At 40.1% G+C, this 21,279-nt stretch overlaps 1 protein-coding gene across 24 annotated transcripts in view; it reads left to right on the top strand.

The window, feature by feature from the left end:
• TNRC6B (trinucleotide repeat containing adaptor 6B) overlaps positions 1–21,279 on the top strand; it is a 148,986-nt gene that overhangs the window by 92,142 nt on the left and 35,565 nt on the right. For 22 of the 24 annotated variants that reach the window (XM_075050839.1, XM_075050840.1, XM_075050838.1 and 19 more), the window contains 7 exons: positions 969–990; positions 2,675–3,019; positions 8,702–11,029; positions 12,352–12,510; positions 15,861–16,039; positions 17,260–17,334; positions 18,649–18,694. In XM_075050839.1, coding sequence (XP_074906940.1) covers positions 969–990; positions 2,675–3,019; positions 8,702–11,029; positions 12,352–12,510; positions 15,861–16,039; positions 17,260–17,334; positions 18,649–18,694 — 3,154 coding nt within the window. The remainder of the gene's footprint in view (positions 1–968; positions 991–2,674; positions 3,020–8,701; positions 11,030–12,351; positions 12,511–15,860; positions 16,040–17,259; positions 17,335–18,648; positions 18,695–21,279) is intronic. The other 2 variants (XM_075050851.1, XM_075050859.1) reach the window with 1 other exon arrangement.

Below are 21,279 nucleotides of genomic sequence, written 5' to 3'. Positions count from 1 at the left end.
CAATAAACTGCTTTTTACTTGTGCTTTCATTATTCTATACTGTCACTGTGTGCTTTCCAGAATTATGGGCTAGTTCAGCAATTTCTTTTAAGAATAGGTGTCATAGAACCTGACACATGATGATCTTTAGGGTTTTTCGGTTATTGTGTAGTGGAACTCATGATCGACAGGTTCAAAACATGCTACAATACACATGATTCCAGAGAATATATCAGTGGTATGTTCGTTTCTACTGTAGTTTGAAATCTGCTGCGCTGAAAGAATGTAGAAGTACAGCAAAACCCCATATTGAGTATGTTGGCCACTGTGATGGCTCACTTTAGTAATCAGATTCTTATTGTGTTCAAGAGATTTTTGAAGTCTGGTGCTTTATAGGTATTACTGGTACTTTTTGGTAATTGTGGCAATGAATCCAGTAAGGTTTAGGTTTAGGATTTCTTCTCCTTGGAAGAGATGTCATGGTAAAGGTGCAACGGGAAGATGGCAGGGAGACAGAGTGCTACTCTCACTTGTGGTTACTCCTGTGGGAATTCCGTTGCTAGCCCCAACAGTCTGCTGTAAGGATACTCTGGTAGAAGGAAGTTTTTGTTACACTTTAACTGTAATACTTCACCTCCAAAATCTGAAAGAACGGTAGTGCTATAGCACATGTTTATTTGTGCTTTGGAAGTCCATGTTTGTGATGAGATGGGGGGTGAATACTAAAAATCGTTATGAGTGAAGTAATTACTGTTTCTGCCAGGGACTTCTGCATCAGGCAAATGAATTATAGGAGCTGTAGTATTTTTGAAAACTTCATTTATATGACTAGGAATACTGTTTAGACTTTTAGTTCATCAGCTGATTATTTTCATGCAATAAAAAATACTGTTCTTGTGCTAAATTAAGGTGATGATTTGGCAAACCCTGTTCAATGTTTGTTTTGAGGTTCTTAAAACTCTATTTACATTCTTGCTCTTAATTTGCAGGTCACAGATCAAAAAACCAAAGGTAAGAATCTTTGATCCTAAAGAGTATTTTTTGTTGACTTGAGCCAAGACTCAGATCTTGATCAAAACTGTTGGAAAAGGAAGGGCAATTATGAGTCAAGATGAAGTACTGAAGATGTGTATTCAGAAGAAATGAAAGCTGAGGTGATTAAAATGGAGAACCTAAAACTATCCGTGTTGTCAGCATCAAAATACTTGAAGGGGGAATGAGGCTTGTGGATAAAATAGGTTAGCTGAAATACTAGTTTTCAGTTTTGCAAAGGTTTTAGACAAGTAACTGAAAACTGAAACCACCTATATAAATGGAATGGAAGATGGGGAAAGTACTGTTTATGGTGAGGTAGCAAAATGAGTGAAAATGACTTGGTTTTGGAAACTTAAGAGAAGCTCAGGTACCTAAAAGTCTAACAGATAAGGTAGCACTGATGAGTGAGCATCTTGAAAGTTAAGCTTATTTAGCTGATCTAAAAATATATTTAATCTTGATTTGTGTGTCAGTTTTCTAAAAATTGTGTGGTGAAATTGCCATTATTGACAGAAGAGAACTAAGATAGTAATGTGATTTTGCAGCTAACAGTGCCTTTTGGGGGGTTTTGGGCAATGAAGCCTATATAGAGAAATCGGAAAACTCTCATCAGAACAAAATGCGGGGAGCAATGCATTCGTGTTCCCAAAGAGAGACTTGCTTGTTTTGATCTAACATTTGTAAGAAGAAAAGTTTTACTGATTATGTTCACTTTCCCTGGGAGGGGTTTCTGGACATCCTTTTCTTGTATTAATCTTCATTAAACACTAGAGTAGACGTATTGAGTTTTCCTTGCCTTTAGAGTCTGTCTTAGCAATTACACCTTCTAGGTGTCTGGCTAAGAATTTCTTTTGCTCTCTTTCAAAAAAGCACATGGAGAACGTGAGTCAGGGGTCACAGTGTAGAGCCTCTTAAGCAAAATTTGTGATGGTGTTAGTTCCTCAAGGATTTGTTTGTGGTTTTCCTCTGCTCCAATGCATAATAACCCTCAGAAGCAGCTTGTCCTTGCTTATAGGGGCACCTGGTGACCAGCTGGTAACTTTAGGCGAGCCCAATACAAACACTCTGTGTAGGACTGCCTTTTGGGTGTGAGGGTCAACTATTGCTGCCTTATTCAGGAGCAGTACAGAGAACTTGGATTTGTTAACTCTGAATCCAAGAGGGTTTTTTCCTCTTTTTGTTTGTTTTGGCAGTGGCTGTGTAGCCTACCTAGTAAGCAGGTGAAACCTTGGGATCTGATTTCAGATCTCCCATAAGGGTGATGCATAATAATTCAAAAACCAGTTGAAGATCAGGGAACAGAGCTGGGGAGAGGGGACGGGGGGGTCAGGACCAGTTATATTTGACTGCTCATATTTTAAAATTACTCATTGCCCAAGGTGGTATTCTTTGCCAACTTTACGTTTAGAAGAATTTTGGGGCTTAGAGCGAAATACTTGCTGAGGGCAGAGTTTCATCCTGGGGTACTGAGTTGCACATGGAACCAGGAGGTTTGCTGCTACTGCTTATTGCTGCTGCTTTAATTAAGTTGTTCTTCGATAAAGTTGAAGTTGCACAGTATTTTAGAGAAGAATGAAAGTATGAGAGTCACAGTGAGTTCTTGTAGGTAACACAGGCTTAAGTGGAAAAATTTCTGATTTTCCTTCTTCCTGTTTTTCAGTGCCCGAAGTGACGAAACCAAGTTTAAGCCAACCAGTGGCTGCCAGCCCAATTGGCAACTCTCCATCGCCACCAGTCAATGGTGGCAACAATGCCAAAAGGGTGGCAGTGCCGAACGGACAACCGCCAAGCGCCGCCCGCTACATGCCTCGGGAGGTGCCGCCGCGATTCCGTTGCCAGCAGGACCACAAAGTGTTACTGAAACGTGGGCAGCCCCCTCCGCCATCCTGTATGCTGCTTGGGGGTGGAGCAGGGCCTCCTCCCCCAGCAGCACCAGGAGCAAACCCAAACAACGCACAACCAGTGACAGGAGCACTGCTGCAGAGTGACAGTGGGACTGCAACAGGCAAGTAATAATAATGATAATATTAAATAAACGTGTGTGTGCATGGCAGAAGAGAGATCACTAAAATTGTGCATAAGCATATCATTATATAATAAAACTCCTCAGATTGCTTTTGGAGAGCTTACTTCTGGTTTAGGGTATAGACTTTTCTTTTGCTGTTAGTGGCAGTGAATGCAGTTTTTACTACTAGAGGGAACAAGAAAGTTAATTTTTATTTTTTTTAAATTATGTTTTGGGTGGTTTGAATTGGATGCTGGAATGCTCTTAAGACCACAGCCAGGTAAAACACAATGCACGGATAAACAGCATTTTATGGTTGTCATTGAGTAGTTCTTAACAGCTCTTAAGGTTTCTTTGACTTGAATTTCCTATTTTGTCACTTTATTTCTCTGATCTGGTAAAACAGACATGTAGATACCAGGTCTGCAAATGGCAGGTGTCTGTCACTTCTCATCTGGATGAAATAGGTGGTCCCTTTGCTCATTACTTTTTTTAGTAGTAATCTTGGTTTTCTCCTTAGAGAAGCCTTTTTATAAAAGTGGTGACTGTCCTGGTTTTGCTGTTCTTTTCACTTTTAATTCCAGAAGATAAATTGATTTTTAAGATTCATTGTTTTATGAGCATGGGAAAATTATGAGTGCTCCTGAATTTTTTAGACCCTTGGGGAATTGCAGTAGCTGTAATATTTCCTTTGTAAGTTATCATAGTAGAACAAACAAAATTCCACTCAAGACATCTGCCTTCCAAAGAAAAACTTAGGTGATCGGAGAAGGCAAGGGTGTTCAAAAAAGAAATAAGTGCCTGAAAGCCAGAAGAAGAAAATAATGATACCACTATGTCTGAGTTTGCCTTTGAAAACCATGCCAGATTAATGGGGTGGGTTTTCTACCACAGTCTTGGAGACATAAACCTTTTATAGTTCTCTATGGTTCAGAAGAAAAAACAGAGGTGACTTGGAACTCCAGAATCAAGTAAGCTAGATGGGATGGCTGTCTTTATTAAAAAGGATTCTAGGAAAATGAATAATTCTGTTTGTTTTGTGGTTTCAGTACTTCAATTCCTTTGTAGCAAATCCCTGTTTGACAGATTATTTATCTTGTTGTCTTTGATGTTCCCTATTTAAAAGGGGAGAGGGGGGGTGAATTTCAAACTACAATGGCAAAGTTTTAGCTAATCAGTCTAAAAACAGATCTCTTAGAGATGGCTGGTTTTGATAAAACACCTGAAAGATGAAGGGGGGGGGGGAACCCACCCCAAAGTCTTTTGGCTATATATAAAATCCTAGCATTATGTCAGCATTGGTATACCTTCACAGTGATGGTAGTAGACCAACAAAGGAGGCTATGGTAGTGAAGCATTCTAAAAGTTTTCAAAACTTCTCATGAGCAGCATTTTTTTTTTGCTGTTGGGTGTATAATATGAGGACCATTTTGAAGTATTTTAGAGGCTCCTTAAGTTTTATGTAATTAATTTGACACCTAATACTTGTTTCTCTGAGACTGCATTTTGATCTTTATGAATTCCCATATTTTTACATTTAGTTTAATGGTGCGTTAACAACTAAGATGTTCTATGGTTGTGTGTTACTGATTGTGGCAACTTTTTATGCCAGTGATTAGTTGCTTTATCCTGATGCAAGTCAGGAGTGTTGCCAAGAAAGATATGGGTCCTTTAGACCTGCCTCGCCCCATCCAAATTTCTGCACCATACCACAGTTAACTGGGCTGGGGAGCTGACTTGGGATTAAAATTAACCCAGGTTGTTTTTTAAAGCTAATACCAGTCTGGGTGATTTACCCAGTTCAGCTCACTGAGTATCAGTGGGAACATATGTGCTAGCATGTGAGAGTTAGGTGTGCCAGAGGAGTGGGAATGAGCAGCTGGACAAGAGAAAGGCTGGGGCTGTCACTTAGGGTACTCCATCAAAGTGCTTATGGAACTATGCTGTTGCTATCTGTCTTGCACATCATTAATTCCATCTGAGATCCTGGCTGTTTACAAACTGGATTTCAGATTGGGCCCAGTTCTGTCAGGCATTTATGCACTGATACTGTGATTAATTCATCCCATGTGAAAACAAAAGCGGGTTCCTAAAGGGAAAAATAATGCAGCTTACCTACTTCTTAGCATTATTATATTTGCCAGATAGCTATAGATGGTGTTGGTGAGGCTTTAATACAAGAAGTCAATACAATCCTTCTTTACATGGATCTTTTTCTACCAGAACTGAAACTGCTTCTGTAAGATGGCAAAACTCTAGTTCCCTGAAAGATGACACCAAATTTACTATTGTCTCCTAGCAATACGAGGGAGTGGGGTGGAGGGTGGTATATATAATTCTTCCGATACCAATGATATTCAGGACATGGAAAACAATTTTGGGAGAAAAAAGCTTAAATTTTGTCGGTGAACGTCTTTCTATAGTTATGATACTGTGGTGGGTTGAGGTTGACCTTGGCTGGGTGCCAGTTGCCCACTAAGCCGCTCCATCACTCCCCTCCTCAGCGGGACAGGGCACAGGGGTGGGGGGCAGTAGAAAATAAGATGGGAAAAACCCTGGTGGGTCAAGATAAAGGCAGTTTAATAAAGCAAAAGCAATGGCCACGTGAGGAAGCAAAGCAAAACAAAAGATTTATTCTCTACTTCCCATCAGCAGGCGATGTCCAGCCACTTCCCAGGAACTAGAGCATCAGTACGCGTAGTGGTTGCTCTGGAAGACAAATGTTGTAATAACAAATGCCTCCCTTTCTCCTTCACTTCCCGGGAAGTGGCTGGACATCACCTGCTGATGGGAAGTAGAGAATAAATCTTTTGTTTTGCTTTGCTTCCTCACGTGGCCATTGCTTTTGCTTTATTAAACTGCCTTTATCTTGACCCACCACGGTTTTTCCCATCTTATTTTCTACTGCCCCCCACCCCTGTGCCCTGTCCCGCTGAGGAGGGGAGTGATGGAGCGTCTTGGTGGGCACGTGGCATCCAGCCAAGGTCAACTCACCACAAATACCCTCTAAGAATCACCACCATCTCTCACAGCAAAACTCTATCTTCATTCAGGACTCCGTTTCAATACTTTCACTTATTTCAGTTCCATACTTTCATCCTTAAAAGTAGTCATTTGCTAGTAACTTTTTTCATTGTAGTCACATCAGAAACTTGTTTCTCTTAAGCATGTTTGTTATTAAGGAAGAGTCTGTTTTAAGAACCAAGAGCCCTTACCCATTACCTTAAGACAAAACCATAAATTGCCAGTTTTGTTGCCATTGTAAAATGTGGCAAGGGGAGGCTGGTTTTATAGAACAGTCCATTAAATTGTGTCCTAGTATGCCATGCTAGCAAGCATCCCAATCTTGATACTTCTAGAATGTCTTCACAGAAATGAAATGTGAAATGCTCTGTTGAAGTCACCTATGTAAAGATCTTGCTAAGTGCATAGCTGCCTATGCATCATTCGTTTGCAGAATCATCACTAAGTTCAAAAGACAGCAACTTTGCAGACTTTTGAACTTGCCGTTGGCTGTCTTCCTTAAGCTATTCCTGTAATCAGTCTAATCAGAAGGTTTTTAAATGGGGGTGGGAGGTGTTACTTAGTGTACTAAAAAGGTAGAAAAGGTAGCGAGATTGTAAATATCAGTCAAGGGTCACACTTCCTTGCTCTTGTTAAGTTTGCACTTAAGATTAAGGCAACAGAAGGAACAGAATGTGCACGGGAACTGCTTGGTCTTTTGGACCTTGGTGGCTAGGGTTTAATGGATGAAGACAAACTCTGCTCATCAGTATTCAAAGCTTACAAGAGAGTTCTAACCTTGCTGTGAAGTCTGGATCTTTACTGCTGGCCCTCAATGAAGGGGAATCTGGAAGGCATTCAGGGGATGTTCATTGGTTAAGCTAATGAACTGAAAGCCTGAGACAGGCACTGAAAGCTGACCTGTTCATCGTCTATTGAAAAGTATTAGCAACCAGAAATTGTGGTCTTCACTTTTGAATATATAACGTAGGAACTTGGCGGGGGAATCTGCTTTCTTAAAGTCATTATGCTCTACTTTCATGGAAGCTGTCATATGAGACAGTATTGGTAGTAACAATACATATTCAGGTATGAATACTGATGCAGATGTTACTATGAACTTTATGCTCTGCAAAATAAGTTGAACTGGTTGTGTGGGATAACTGAATAAGTCTAATATATGAGGGTTCAGGACATGGTTTTGTAGAAGGGAGAGTGTTGAGTCTTCATCACTGGGAATTTGTGCTGAGGGCAATTTAGGGTCCCTTTGTATTAGAAATACGTAGAAAAATGAGTGGAGCCCTATATAGAGAACAACACTGAAGTACTAATGGTCTTAAATTATTTACAGGATCAGAGGTAATTATATGGATGGCAAAGGAATCTTGTCTGATGTTTTAAACTAATGATGATAAGCTGTCTGCATATATGCAGACATCATGCTGCCAGCATTGACGTAGGCTTCATCCATTGTGGCATAATGTCAATTTGTCTGCTTTAAAACTGTATACAAATATCTTGTCTATGCTAAGTCATGCCACATAGGACATAATAGTTCACCACAGATGAAGGAAAGGGGCCCTATTCATTGTCATTCATCCTGCTGATTTCCTTAAAGTGACTCTAAAGCTCATTGAACTTGCAGGTTACCCTGTACAATGTGCTAAGTCAGCAAAAACCTAACCTGTCAAAAAGTGGACGGTTTTGTCTTCAGTTAGTGAGTACAGCTGACTTAGTTAAAGGGCTTAACTGCTATCAGAACTGTCACAAATGAGAGGTGAGACTTGGGGAGCTTGAAGTAGGTAGAGCTGGTGAGAGAGAGACAAGGAAAAGTGAGATCACTTACTAGCTTCCATCCAGTGGCAGAGAGATCAGCTTAGCTGCTCGCAAAACCACAAACTGTGGTTTCTAGGGTAAATATAGCAGTGACACAAATAACAGAGTAATTACATACTGAATATGGCTTGCAACATTACTACAGAGAAATTGTAATTTGTGTATCTTTGGACTCTTTTGATTTACAGTAACTTTGGGAAATAATTTTATTTGTTTTGCAAAGGGTTGAAAGAAATACCTAGTAACAAAATCAACTTGAAAAAGATACTTGAAGCTCAAGAATAGACTTCTTCAGCTTCATATATTGATTAGATGCTTTTTGTCTTCAATATTTTATCTTTTGATCTGTAATAAATTGTAATTGATTTGAGTCAGCTGAGTAGCAGACCAACAGCTGACTGCGTGTACACACACATGCGTATGAATGTGCACACATGCACATTCTTGTTCTACATATAGTATGATTTTAAATGTGTATTTGAAAAGTGTACAACCAGTATCAGTAATGACCATGCAGGTTCATTAACTGGGTTATAATTACTACGTTGAACTTAGAGCTGGACTGTTAGCAGAAGTAGTGAGTCAATGGTGAATTCAGGTCCCCACAAAATGCTCGTGGGGACTTTGTTAAAAGTTTTTTTTGTCAGTATTTTCAACGGTGTTTTCCAGCCTGATGTTATTCCAAAGCAACTTTGTTACACATTTGAGGGAAGGGTTGTTATTAATAAAAACAGTAATCAGTGGTGTCAAAAATGTGATGTTCAGTGCTTGTAAATAATATTGATTATTAATGACCTTTTTGGGTGTGGTTTGTGGTGTTTTGTTTTGTTTTGCTTTTTTTAGATTCAGCGATTGGAGGTGCTGCTGCTTCAAATTATGCAAATTCCACTTGGGGTCCTGGAGCCTCCTCCAACAGCGGCACCAACGCCAACCCAACTCACATCTGGGACAAGGTGATTGTAGACGGGTCTGACATGGAAGAGTGGCCTTGTATTGCCAGCAAAGATGCTGAGTCTTCTTCCGAAAACACCACCGATAACAACAGTGCCTCGAACCCTGGCTTGGAGAAGAATGCTCTGCCAGGAAGCACCACTAGTAACAAAGGAAAAGGAAGCCAGTGCCAGTCTGGAAGCGCTGGAAACGAATGTAATCTTGGGGCCTGGAAATCTGATCCCAAGGCTAAATCTGTTCAATCTTCCAACCCTGCTGCCGAGAGTAACAATGGACTAGGTAATTGGAGGAACTTGAGTGGACAAGATAGAGTCAGTCCCGGTTCTGGCTTCAGCAACTTTAACCCAAATAGCAACCCATCTGCTTGGCCGGCACTGGTTCAAGAGGGCAATTCTAGGAAAGGGACTTTGGAATCTGATAGTGGAAGCTCCAATGCACAGATTAGCACAGTAGGTCAGACCTCTAGGGAACAGCAGTCAAAGATGGAAAATGCGGGTGTTAACTTTGTCTCTGGCAGAGAACAGGCTCAAATTCATAACACTGATGGACCAAAAAATGGAAACACTAACTCCTTGAACTTAAGTTCACCAAACCCTATGGAGAATAAGGGAATGCCCTTTGAAATGGGCTTGGGGAACCCTTCCAGGAGCACTGACACCCCTTCACAAAGCACTGGAGAAAGAAAGACTGGGAGTGTTGGATCTTGGGGTACAGCTAGGGGGTCTTCTGGAACTGACACAGTCTCTGGACAGAGCAATTCTGGAAACCATGGGAACAATGGAAAGGATAGAGAGGACTCCTGGAAAGGAGCTTCTGTTCAAAAACCTAATGGGTCAAGAAGTGATTCTTGGGATAACAATAACCGGTCTACGGGTGGTGGGTCTTGGAACTTTGGCCCTCAGCATGCAAATGAAAGCAAATGGGGTGAAGGGAACAAATTAACATCTGGGGTCTCTCAGGGAGAATGGAAACAGCTGTCTGGGTCTGATGAACTGAAGATTGGAGAATGGAGTGGTCCAAACCAACCAAATTCTAGCACTGGAGCATGGGACAATCAAAAAGGCCACCCTCTTCCTGAAAACCAAGGCAATTCCCAGGCTCCCTGTTGGGGAAGATCTTCCAGCTCTGCGGGAAGTGAGGTTGGAGGTCAAAGCACTGGAAGCAACCACAAAGCAGGAAGTAGTGACAGTCACAATTCTGGACGCCGATCATATAGGCCTACGCATCCTGATTGCCAGGCAGTCTTGCAGACTTTGCTGAGCAGGACTGATTTGGACCCCCGAGTGCTTTCAAACACCGGCTGGGGCCAAACTCAAATTAAGCAAGATACCGTGTGGGATATTGAAGAGATGCCACGGCCCGAGGGGAAGTCTGATAAAGGAACTGAGGGGTGGGAGAGCTCTGCCACACAGACAAAGAACTCAGGGGGCTGGGGCGATGTACCCAGCCAAAGCAATCAAATCAAGTCTGGATGGGGTGAGCTCTCAAACCCAACGGAGTGGAAGGACCCCAAAAATACTGGAGGATGGAATGACTATAAGAACCCCAATTCTTCTAATTGGGGAGGAGGAAGACCAGAAGAAAAATCATCTTCCTCTTGGAATGACAGCTCTAGTAAGGATCAGGGGTGGGGTGGACGGCAACCTAATCAAGGATGGTCTTCTGGAAAGAACGGTTGGGGAGAGGAAGTTGACCAAACAAAAAACAGCAACTGGGAAAGTACAGGAAACAAGCCAGTGTCTGGTTGGGGTGAAGGTGGGCAGAATGAGATTGGAACTTGGGGTAATGGTGCAAATACAAGCGCTGCTTCAAAGGGTGGATGGGATGATTGTAAAAGAACTTCAACATGGAATGAGACGGGTCGACAGCCCAACTCCTGGAACAAGCAGCAGCAGCAGCACCAGCAGCAACAGCAGGAGACTTCTGGTTCCTGGGGTCCCCCACCCCAAACTCCAAGTAATGGCCGACCTCCAAACCCAAACTGGAACAGCGGACCACAGCCAGCTGCCCCCAAAGAGGAGGAGCCTAGTGGCTGGGAAGAACCTTCTCCACAGTCAATCAGTCGAAAAATGGATATTGATGATGGCACTTCAGCGTGGGGAGATCCTAGCAGTTACAACTACAAGAATGTGAACCTGTGGGACAAGAACTCACAAGGAGGACAGGCCCCACGGGAGCAGAGCCTGCCTACTCCAATGACTAGCAAATCACAAGCATCAGGTACTAGTCTTGTTCCTTTCTTCAGCAATCTCCTATATATGAATGTAACCTTAATGTATGAGAGAGACTCATGTAGCCTCCAATTCCTAATGGTTTTATTCCAGGAAGAAAACCAATTTCTTACTGGAATATTTGGTTCTGTATTTAAAGTGTCTTTTAAAATTTGAATCAATCAGTCCTCTGCTTGTTGTGCCTTAATAACTATGATCTGAATACTGGTCAGCTTGCCAGCAAAAGAAAATGTTTGTTAGCTGACAGATCTGCATATTCAATTTGAGCTCTGAAGAACAGGTTGAATTATAGAATCATAGAATCATTTAGGTTGGAAAAAAACCTTTGAGGTCATTGAGTCCAACCGTTAACCTAACACTGCCAAGTCCACCACTAAACCATCTCCCTAAACGCCACATCTACACATCTTGTAAATGCCTCCAGGGATGGTGACTCCACCGCTTCCCTGGGCAGCCTGTTCCAATGCTTGATAACCCTTTCGGTGAAGAAATTTTTCCTAATATCCAATCTAAACCTCCCCTGGCACAACTTGAGGCAGTTTCCTTTTGACCTATTGCTTGTTTCTTGGGAGAAAAGACTGACCACCACCTCGCTACAGCCTCCTTTCTGGTAGCAATAAGGTCTCCCCTCAGCCTCCTTTTCTCCACACTAAATCACATTTTATGTATTTAATTATTAGAGAAACAGGGAGAAATTCTTTACTTATTTTTAGTAAAAAACTTTTTGCTCTGAAACACTTAGTTAACACTTGAAATTGAGCGAGTCTGTGGTTGAGGTTTTTAGCTCAATTTGGTTCTGCTGTATGGTAAAGAATACTTAATGAAATATTTTCTTCTTTTAAATAAGGACAAGGAAAAGCTACATAGCCTGCAAGTATATTAAGATGTTATTGTTATGTAATGTCTTTTCTGACTCAAACATGCTTTAAAGAATACTATTTTGTTTTAATATGTACTTCAAATATGTCCTTATTCTTTCTTCAGTATATGAAAACCCTGAGTTAGTCTGGTGCTTTTAATTAGTTACAAAAGTTCACCAGATAGGAGGACAGCATTAGATGTGGGGTTCATGTTTAACCTGGGAGAAGAATATTACTCATCATAGCATTCTCTTCCTTTTCATCCCTGGAGGTCAGTGCTTGCTCTAAGTTTGTTGTGAACAATTGTCCATTCTGTTGCACCCTCGCTACCGAGAATCTAAAGTCCTCAACATAAAGAATGAAGCAGTAGATTAATGACGTGGTGCTGCACTGCAGTAAATAGTTCGTTGTCTAAATGGTCTGTAATGAAAACTCTTTCTCCTTTGTGCAGTCTGGAGCAAAAGCACTCCGCCTGCTCCAGATAATGGTACGTCCGCCTGGGGTGAGCCAAATGAAACCAGTCCCGGGTGGGGTGAAGTAGATGATACAGGAGCATCGACAACAGGCTGGGGGAATGCACCTTCCAACGCCCCGAATGCCATGAAATCTAGTGAGTATAGGCCAGATACCAAGTTTCTTTGCAATGGTCCTGGAGATCTTTAGCGTTTAGCCTTTTGATGTAGGTCACCCATGGAGGAATTGTTATCTGAGGCGTAGAAGCAATGTTGAATGTCACGTAAGATTTTGATGGATGAGTGATTAAGCGCTTACAAATGACTGGAACTTTGTCTTTTAAGGTAATGAAAAATTTCTTAACTAAGCAATTAGTTAAGCTGTGGGCAGCTCTGATTTGTGACGTTTTGAAACATTAGTGCATCTGAGTGAGGAAATCTATCTTTTTCTCAAAATGTGTTTTCTTCTCTGGCTGCCCACTTGTTACTTAGCATATAAACTTATCACATGAGAAATCACTTTTCCTGATCATATCAAAAAAAGGAATGCACAGTACAGACAGATTTCACTGTGGAGGCTGTTACATGGTAATCTATGCTTTGGTAATACAACTTGCCTTTAAATGTTGGGGTTTTTTTATTATTATTGCGTGAATGTGGAAAATTGTAACTGTTAAGAACTGGACTTTGTGGTTGAACCGAACTCGATGACTATTTTCTGCATATTACCTGCCTACAGCTGTATTCTTCATGAATGAGAAATCTGGAAATCTTTTAAAAATTTACTTTGAAGTTAAGATTTTGCTGTATTAAGTGTTTTATTTTTGTGGAAATCATTCCTGCTGATGTAAGCTGTTTGTAGAATTTTTATTTCACTCTTTTTAAGGAGAATACAACAAACAAAAGCAATCACCTGCTGATACAACATAGCAATGCTATAGCCAAAGCCAATAACATTTGGATATGAAGTTTCCAGTAGGAAATACTGATAATATGTGACTGTACTAAACTTGACTGATGACACATGCTGTAAAACTGTTTCCAGTTACATGTTGCTTTTGCAACACGTAATTGTTTGGAATGAAATGCTCTATACAGATTGTATGCTGTTGGGTCATTCTCCCTTCTTCCCACCCCAATTAATTAGTTTGGCCATTTATGAAACAAAACTGGGAAAAAAGCATTGCTTCCTTAGTATTAACATTATATCAACCTTTGGTGGATGGCCGTAGTGCTTCCTGTGCCTGCCACACAAACTTGGCACTTTTCAGGATGCTAGACTTTTTTTTAGATGGATCTCTTTTTTCATCTGTAAAAGGCCACCTAAATATGACTAAAATAAGAGCCTCTGAAATGCTCATCATCCATTGCAAGTTCTATGGATTTGTTAATACTTAAGATAGTCTTTAAATGCTATGCATGGTCACTTGTTCATCCTAACTGGTGTGCATGTGTGACATAACCAGAGCTGCAGCAATGGGTACTAATTTGTACGTAAGCTGTCCCCAGCTCTAGAGAAGCAAATGTAGGGAGTTTCCCTGTGACGGCTGTTTCAGGTTGGGGTGTAGTAGGTCACCAGTGTTAAGAGCTGAGATCTTCATTCTCCTGTGTTCTGTGACTGCTTTCTCAACTCCTTTCTAATTGGCACCCAGAACGAATGAAGAAGAAAGCTACGTTATTCAGTGGAGTAAGGGGAGATATTTAATGGCTTGGATAAGTTGGAAGAAGAAATTGGGACAAAGAGCCTGCAAGGGCATAATTTATGGTTGAAGGTAAGGACAGGAAACAGAGATTAGCAATGATTGTAAAAGAAAACAAGAGTTTAGAGCCAAAGAAAGGAAGCATAGATCATTACCCACCTGTTTAAAAAACATGGATTTACATAGTTTTACTACTATTGCATAGGAATTCTATGGCAGAAGTAGGAATAAATTCAGTTTTCTGTAACATCATTATTATGTCTTCATCTTGAAAGTTTCCTTTGCTTACTATAGCTATTTGTACCTCCTCACTAAACAAATGCAGAAAATGACACAGGAATCCTACAGACAAGTCATTTTTATACCCCTGTCCAGATTCATGTTCAAGAATCTCAGACCTGAGAGCTGCCAATGCAGAAAAATAATCTGTGGTCATGTAGTTAAAAACAGGATCATAGTACTATATTTAAATACTGTGGCTGGAAATAAATTAATGCTGCAGGGACTACCCCATATATGACATTTCCAGATTAAGTTCTTGACTCTGCAGCCATAATCCTTAAGTGTAACCTTTTCTGTATAAGTAGCATGATCAAAGGGTCAAGAGGTAAATTTTTGTGCTTGGACCAGTATGTTTCCTAAGCAGCCCTCAATTTTGGTATGCGAATATGCTTTAAAAAGTTACGTTTCCTGTTAAGCATCTGAGTAGTTGTTATTTATGATGAATTTTAAGGTAGCTCTTAAACTGCCATGATATGCTGCTGTACTTATTTTTGGCATGGTTGAGGTAGAGTTCCCCTTGATAGACTAATTACAATTCCTGACTTTTTTTGTATTGAGATTTTCTGCTATGGGTGTTAATATCCTTATCCCTGATTTCCACACTCAAACCCCAGACAATTGAAGAATTAGTTATGAAACAGGTGATGATGATGGAAACCTTGTTTTGAAGGATGAATGCTTAGGGAATAAATACGCAGAATGAAGAGTTACAGCAGGAAGGAGAACAGCTGGACAGTGGACAAGATGAGGATTTGGGCTCTTGTTGGCTTGTTCAGTAGAGGTTAGAATTCTAAGTTGCCTGACAGCTGGTGCTGGGGAGTAACAGCAAGAAAAGAAACCAACAGGGAAGACTCCTTAGTCTGAACTGATATGATGAGATGGCTGTAGCTTTCTGGTAATGGCATCTCTACTTAAACAGTACTGCTAATAAGTCTTTTTAGTGATATTAAGAACAGAAATGCAAGTAGAGGGGTTTTTTTCACATTAAACTACTTTTGGTGTTACATATACCAGAGCACAATGTCAGGTCCTCTCCTTCAGATTCTACTTAGTTGTTATTAATTAATAAGTTCTTTGCTCTTTGTGAAAGAGTTTAGTGCAAGGGAAGTGTTCAGGTTTTGAAGGAAGAGAGGAAATAATCGATACACCACCTGAACCAGTCCTCAGTACCCTTGGTTTTTAAGTGTTCTTGAAGTCTTTCATTTACACTAGAAAATAATAGGTTGCCTTTTAAAGAAATCCAAATATGGCTGTATCTTGTATAAGAGAAGATGCCCCTGTGGTTATTATATCGTTAATGGTTTGACATTGCTTTAAAATAGTTGCAAAACATGACATGCTAACATGCCACCGAACCTCTTGGTTTTTGGGATTCATGTGCAAGTTTTCACAGCTGTTAGAGTGAAGACTTTTTTTTTTCCACTCCTTTGGGGTTCTGATGATCTTGGCTAGTCTTGCAGTGTCAAGTCACCAGCTACATGGTATTGTAGACTGCTTTTGAGCTTTTTTTTCTCCTTTTTCTAAAGGTTCTAAATCTATGCAAGATGGCTGGGGAGAGAGTGATGGGCCAGTGACAGGAACTCGTCATTCCAGCTGGGAAGAGGAGGAGGAGGGAGGAGTCTGGAACACAGCAGGCTCTCAGGGAAGCAGTTCCTCCCACAACTCAACAAGCTGGGGGCAAGGAGGAAAGAAAACACAAATGAAGGTAAAATGCTTGAATGATTCATAACTACTGTGTTGTCTGAAAGCAATACGACTGGTATGTTAGAGCATTATAATAGTTCTTCTTCTAAAAAGGTATTACAGAATTCAACTAGAAAGGTGCCTGTTACAACAGTGTAAAAAATGTGAGGTTTCTGGATTTGTTTTAATGTTATTACACCTGTTATGACTAATAAATCTGCCAGTAGTTGTCAAATTCTTTTGATATGTAAGCTGTGGAGCCATTGCTAAATGAAACTGAGCAATAAGTATCCCAAGGCTATTGCTCTCCTCTTGTTGACACATCTTTCTGTGTTAGGCTGCTGCTGTTCTCCTTGCATAGCCTGCTGAAGTTTGGATTCCACAGTCCCTTTGGCACATGCACTTCTTACTTCTACTGACTGTTGGATTTAGGGCTGACTTGTGTTTGTTGTTACTGACCTTTGGCCTCAAAGAGGAGCAGGAGCTTGGCTATAGTCCTGAGTAAATTGCTTTCTAAGGCTTGTTTGCATTAAAGTTCTCTAGTACAGTAACACTTGGTACTGTATTAATATTAGAAGGACTGTTTTGTCTACTTCTAATCAAACAGGTAGGGCAAACTCAAAAGGTAAGTGCAGAGCAGCTTCATAGGATGTGCAAATACTGTTGTGACATGGTATGGAGTCTTAAAATTCCTGTTTAGCTAGCAGAAATGATTCATGTGAACTTTTTTCTCCATTATAGCTTTATTATTTTAACCACCAAAGCAACTGTCCAAAAAAATTTTCTTTTCTATTGAACTGTGTTCAGTTTTGGTTTTGATCACCTGTAAATTACAGTAAGGCCAAATTGAGAGCCAGATCTGCACAGTGCCTGTGTAAGACAAACCACACTAACGGGAAGAAAGCCAAGGAAGAAATCTACCTCTGTATGTGGTAGATTAAAGAATGCATTGAACTGTAACAGAGGGAAAAATAAATAACATTCACAAAGCTTTCTAGAATCAAACTGAAGGTGTGATGAACAGCTACACAGTAGGTGTTCATCCAGTTTGGTGTACCTAACAATGAACAATTCTGTGAGAGAGAAAAGAAGAAAATAGTATCTGGTAAATTTTCTAATCATGCAAAAACTTAAAGTAATTTGTTCAGGAGATTAATACCAGGATTTTCATTCAACACTTGTGCATCTCAAGGATAAAACAGAATTTAAGAAGTTGCTTAAAAATATTTTATTTCTCTTCAGTGTGCATTAAAAGGAGGAAATAGTGATTCGTGGATGAACCCTTTATCCAAACAGTTTTCAAATATGGGCTTGCTAGTAAGTAAATTTTTTTTTAATATAAAATCCAACTTTGTAAAAAAGCAGTAAGCTTTAAATAAGTCGAAAGATCAGCTGTTTCACAGTGTGTAACTACTTACTTATCTGCATTTACTGTGCTGGTATGTTGATTATAATAGCGGTAATAGCTGAGTATTCAGCACTTCCTTGGTAGTCAGAATGGTTTCTCAGAAAAACCCAAAGTCTGTGTTGACTTTTCAGAGTTACTTTGACAGCTGTTGTTCTAAGATTGCAATTTCCTTGCAAGTAATAGGATTTGGGGGGTTTGTTTTTGTTTTGGTTTTTTTGTTTGTTTTTCATAACTTGCTGTTAAGAGCACTCAAGGTAGAGGCCTCAGCTCCTGGCTGTAGCGTCAGACATCTGTGATTAGTCCAAGGCTATTCATTCTGAATCTCAGCCACCTATCAGAAAAGGAGATCTACAGCCCTGTGTCTGTCTTGGCTATTTATATTTTAAATACTGCACAGCAGGGTCTTTTTAGAACAAAAAGGGATCATTATTAATCAGTACATAAAGATTGATTGGTAAAGTGAATAAATAAATGGCACATCATGGAGAGAAAATACAGATCTGCAGGGAAGTAGCTTAAAAATAGTTACATAGAAAATGTTTTATAAGAACTTCTGATATGCTAACTAGTAAAATATTTTACAGAATATTTCGCCAACTGTTATCCTGTGAAGCAGGAACAGTATATGATGCAGTCTAGCAAAAGATAATAATGCAGAGGTTCTGTGAGAAGCTCAGGGCTGCAAAAATTCACTGACATGACTAGGATTAGTTTGTAATGTCTGTTGGCTCACAAGCTCAAATTCAGTCTGCGAGACTGTAGATGCTTCTGAAAGCTATGGGAACACCCTGTCCCAGACTGCCAACTAAAGAATAACTTGGCAGCACATTTCAAGATTTGATGACTTGACAGGTCATGAGGATGAGCTATCATTCTGGCCACTATTTTCAGTGTTTCATCTCTCGACCACTGGAACATGAGGACAGAGGTTCACTTCACAGAGCAGCTGTCTGTCCATCTTTCTCTGTCTGTCGTGTGTTTTCATGTGTCTGGTTTCATATGGGTAAACTTGGCACACACAGCATTAGGGGGTGGAGGTGAGGTGTGTCCAGGGTGGTATCAGGAATCCTTGTGTTTGATTTTAGTTTAAAATAAAACTTTCATTGGCACAAGCATGTCCTTCCTTTGTTCCATCTTTAAACCATCAAGGGCTCCTTTCTAAAACATTCCTCAGCATTTCACAGGAGTCAGAACTGATTTTTTTTTTTTTTTTTCCCCCCCAGAGTCAAACTGAGGACATTCCAGGCAGTAAGATGGACTTGTCTGTAGGTGCGTATAATTTAATTTAAATGCATTTGAAATATGAAATCATGTAGTATTTTTATGTGGATGACATGCTGTGCTTTGGAAAGGTTTGATCTTTACTTTTAGGACTCCTTATAATAGAAGGATAGAGTTATAGCATCCACTCTCTTGACTGTAGGCTTTGAATAGTTACACAGCTGATGCTGGTATGCAAGATTGGGATGTATACCTGTACAGAACAGAGCTATAACTTGTGGAAGGGAGATCCCGTAAGACTGTTTTGATCCATGTAGTTTGTATTCATTGTTAGCGTTTCAAGAAAGTGAAGATCTCTTTTCATTTGGTGGAAGAGGAAGACTTTTTTAGCTCTTGGTAGTAGGACATCCCAATTACCACAGCTCCCTGGAGGTGATGTGAGGGAAGAGAATATCTTCTAACATTTATTTCTTCAATTGCTTGCCTCAGGCTATTACAAGTTAGTGCTCAGTAGAACTAGATTTTTCACTCTTGATCGCCTCACCACAAATACTATACAACTTAAGTGGAATGTGCTTTGTGGAAAACACTATCCTAAATGAGAGTTGGAATTGACCACTTGGATTAATCCCATTTAATCGCATTTGAATTTGTCATTACTTTCTTCTTTGGGAAACTAAGTAGTGAACTCTCACAGAATTTTTTTTCATCTTGAAATCAGTTTTAGTTTTGCATTCTGTTCTTCTCCAAATTGTCTCTGTATATTCACTATCATGGTACTGCAATAGAAATACCACAGGTTTCTGAAATCTGCCATTTGAGATGGTTTCCCTACAAGATAACTAAGGTGTATATTAAAAAAGGGATGATCCAAATCTGCTGTTCCGATTGTTTATTTTATTTGTTATCAAGTCTTTGAAGACTTAGTAAGGCTAAAAACTTGTACAGGGTAGTCTTTCGTTCTTATAAAGGGGGAGAGGGTTTCGTTCCTGTTCTAGGGACTACTTCTGTTCAGTTTTTGATTCTTCAAAATCTATGGAAGCAGGAAGATCACCTCATGCCCCTGGCTATAAAGACGGATCTTCTAGTCCACTTTGAGGACATTACCGCTGTACAAACCCAACAGTAATTTTGGAGAGAGATGTTAATCCTATTTTGATAACTGTCGGGAATGTCAAAGAGGCCTCAGATTCTTCCCAGTTACAATGTCAAAAGGAGAGGTCTGTAATTCTTATTCCAAAGGATGATATGTCAAAGTAGTAGCAGTATTCTCGGCTCTCACCTAGAACAGTGAATTTCCTGTGTAGATGAGGTATGCCCTGTGGGCTCCAGAGAAGCATATGTTTAGTGGTTCTGTGTCTGGAAGGGGTCCCTGTATCAGTGCAAATAAAGTTTTTGTTATGAAAGTGTGGACACAATTGATTCTGAATCTCATGTGATGAGCACTGAGACCCACAGTATGGCTGTTATGCAGTAACCATTTTACCTGTTGCATGTTTAAAAATATTCCAGTACCAAGCTGCTTTATTTCCAGCTACTTGTGCATAATAGCAAAAGTTTCTCCCTCAGCTGAGAGATGGATGCACACAGGCACAAAGTGCTGCTGAGAGGACAGAAAGGCCTTGGTAAGAAGAGGAGGTCTGGCTAGAGGAGATGACTGACTTGGAATCAATGCTTATTCTGCTGGTGGTTCTAAATTTCCTGTGGGAGATTGTCAATCGAATTAATTACTGATGATCCTGTGGTGGTATCTCTGAAGAACCACCGGCAACAGTAGTTCTGTATCAGATCAGTCTGTGAGATCTCTAGATCAACTAAAATTAGTGTTTACAAATCAAGTACAGTTAGTTTCAAAATATGTTCTGAAACTCATTGTTGTAAGTTAGAATAGCATGGGGTCTGTGGTACAAGCTGGCCGTATCCAACATCAAGGATAGAATCTATTTACTGCTGAGGTATTACCTGCCAAAGAAGTTACAGTGTTTGGGTCTATCACTGATTGTGTGCTAAGCGTTAAATGATCTCACTTTCCAGTGTCATGTGCATCCACAGTTTGGTGCACTGGCTCCTGTCTTTGTGGCAACTTCTGGTTTGTTTCATTGCCAGATTTTCTTTTCTCTCTTTTTTTTTTCTTCATCTAAACAGCAAATAGTGACAGTAATTAAGGATAAAGTAGCAAAAGCTGTTTGTTCAACTCTCAGATAAATACCACCTTTGGGTTTATGTTTTTACATAAGCTGTTTTCCTCAGCCTATATCTACTTCTAAACTTTAAAAGTTGGACTTACTTCTGAGGTAGGCTTGTTCTTCAACTGGTTTTCAGTCAGAAGTACAACATAGGAGCTTTTCCTGACTAGATGACTCACAACATGATATTTTCCCAGTTTATGAATAAATGCACATTAATCTCAGAGTTAATTCTGTGCTTGGAGACCACACATCACAGAAAACTTTGGCTTTGGTATGCCCGGTGCACCTTGGCTCTGATCATCATGCATTGTAAAATAGGTCCAGTTGTCAGTAAGTAATTCTTACTATGTTGGTCTCGCTCTCCTTGTTTGAAAAATGTGTTGCTTTTATTGCAAGGTGCTGGAATGACACTCTTATTTACCGACCAAGACAGAAAAGAGATGG

Source organism: Buteo buteo, chromosome 19 (assembly GCF_964188355.1).
Source record: "Buteo buteo chromosome 19, bButBut1.hap1.1, whole genome shotgun sequence".
Lineage (NCBI taxonomy): Eukaryota > Metazoa > Chordata > Aves > Accipitriformes > Accipitridae > Buteo > Buteo buteo.
Note: the sequence above shows the minus strand (reverse complement) of the source record. Positions and strands in the feature narration are given on the sequence as shown.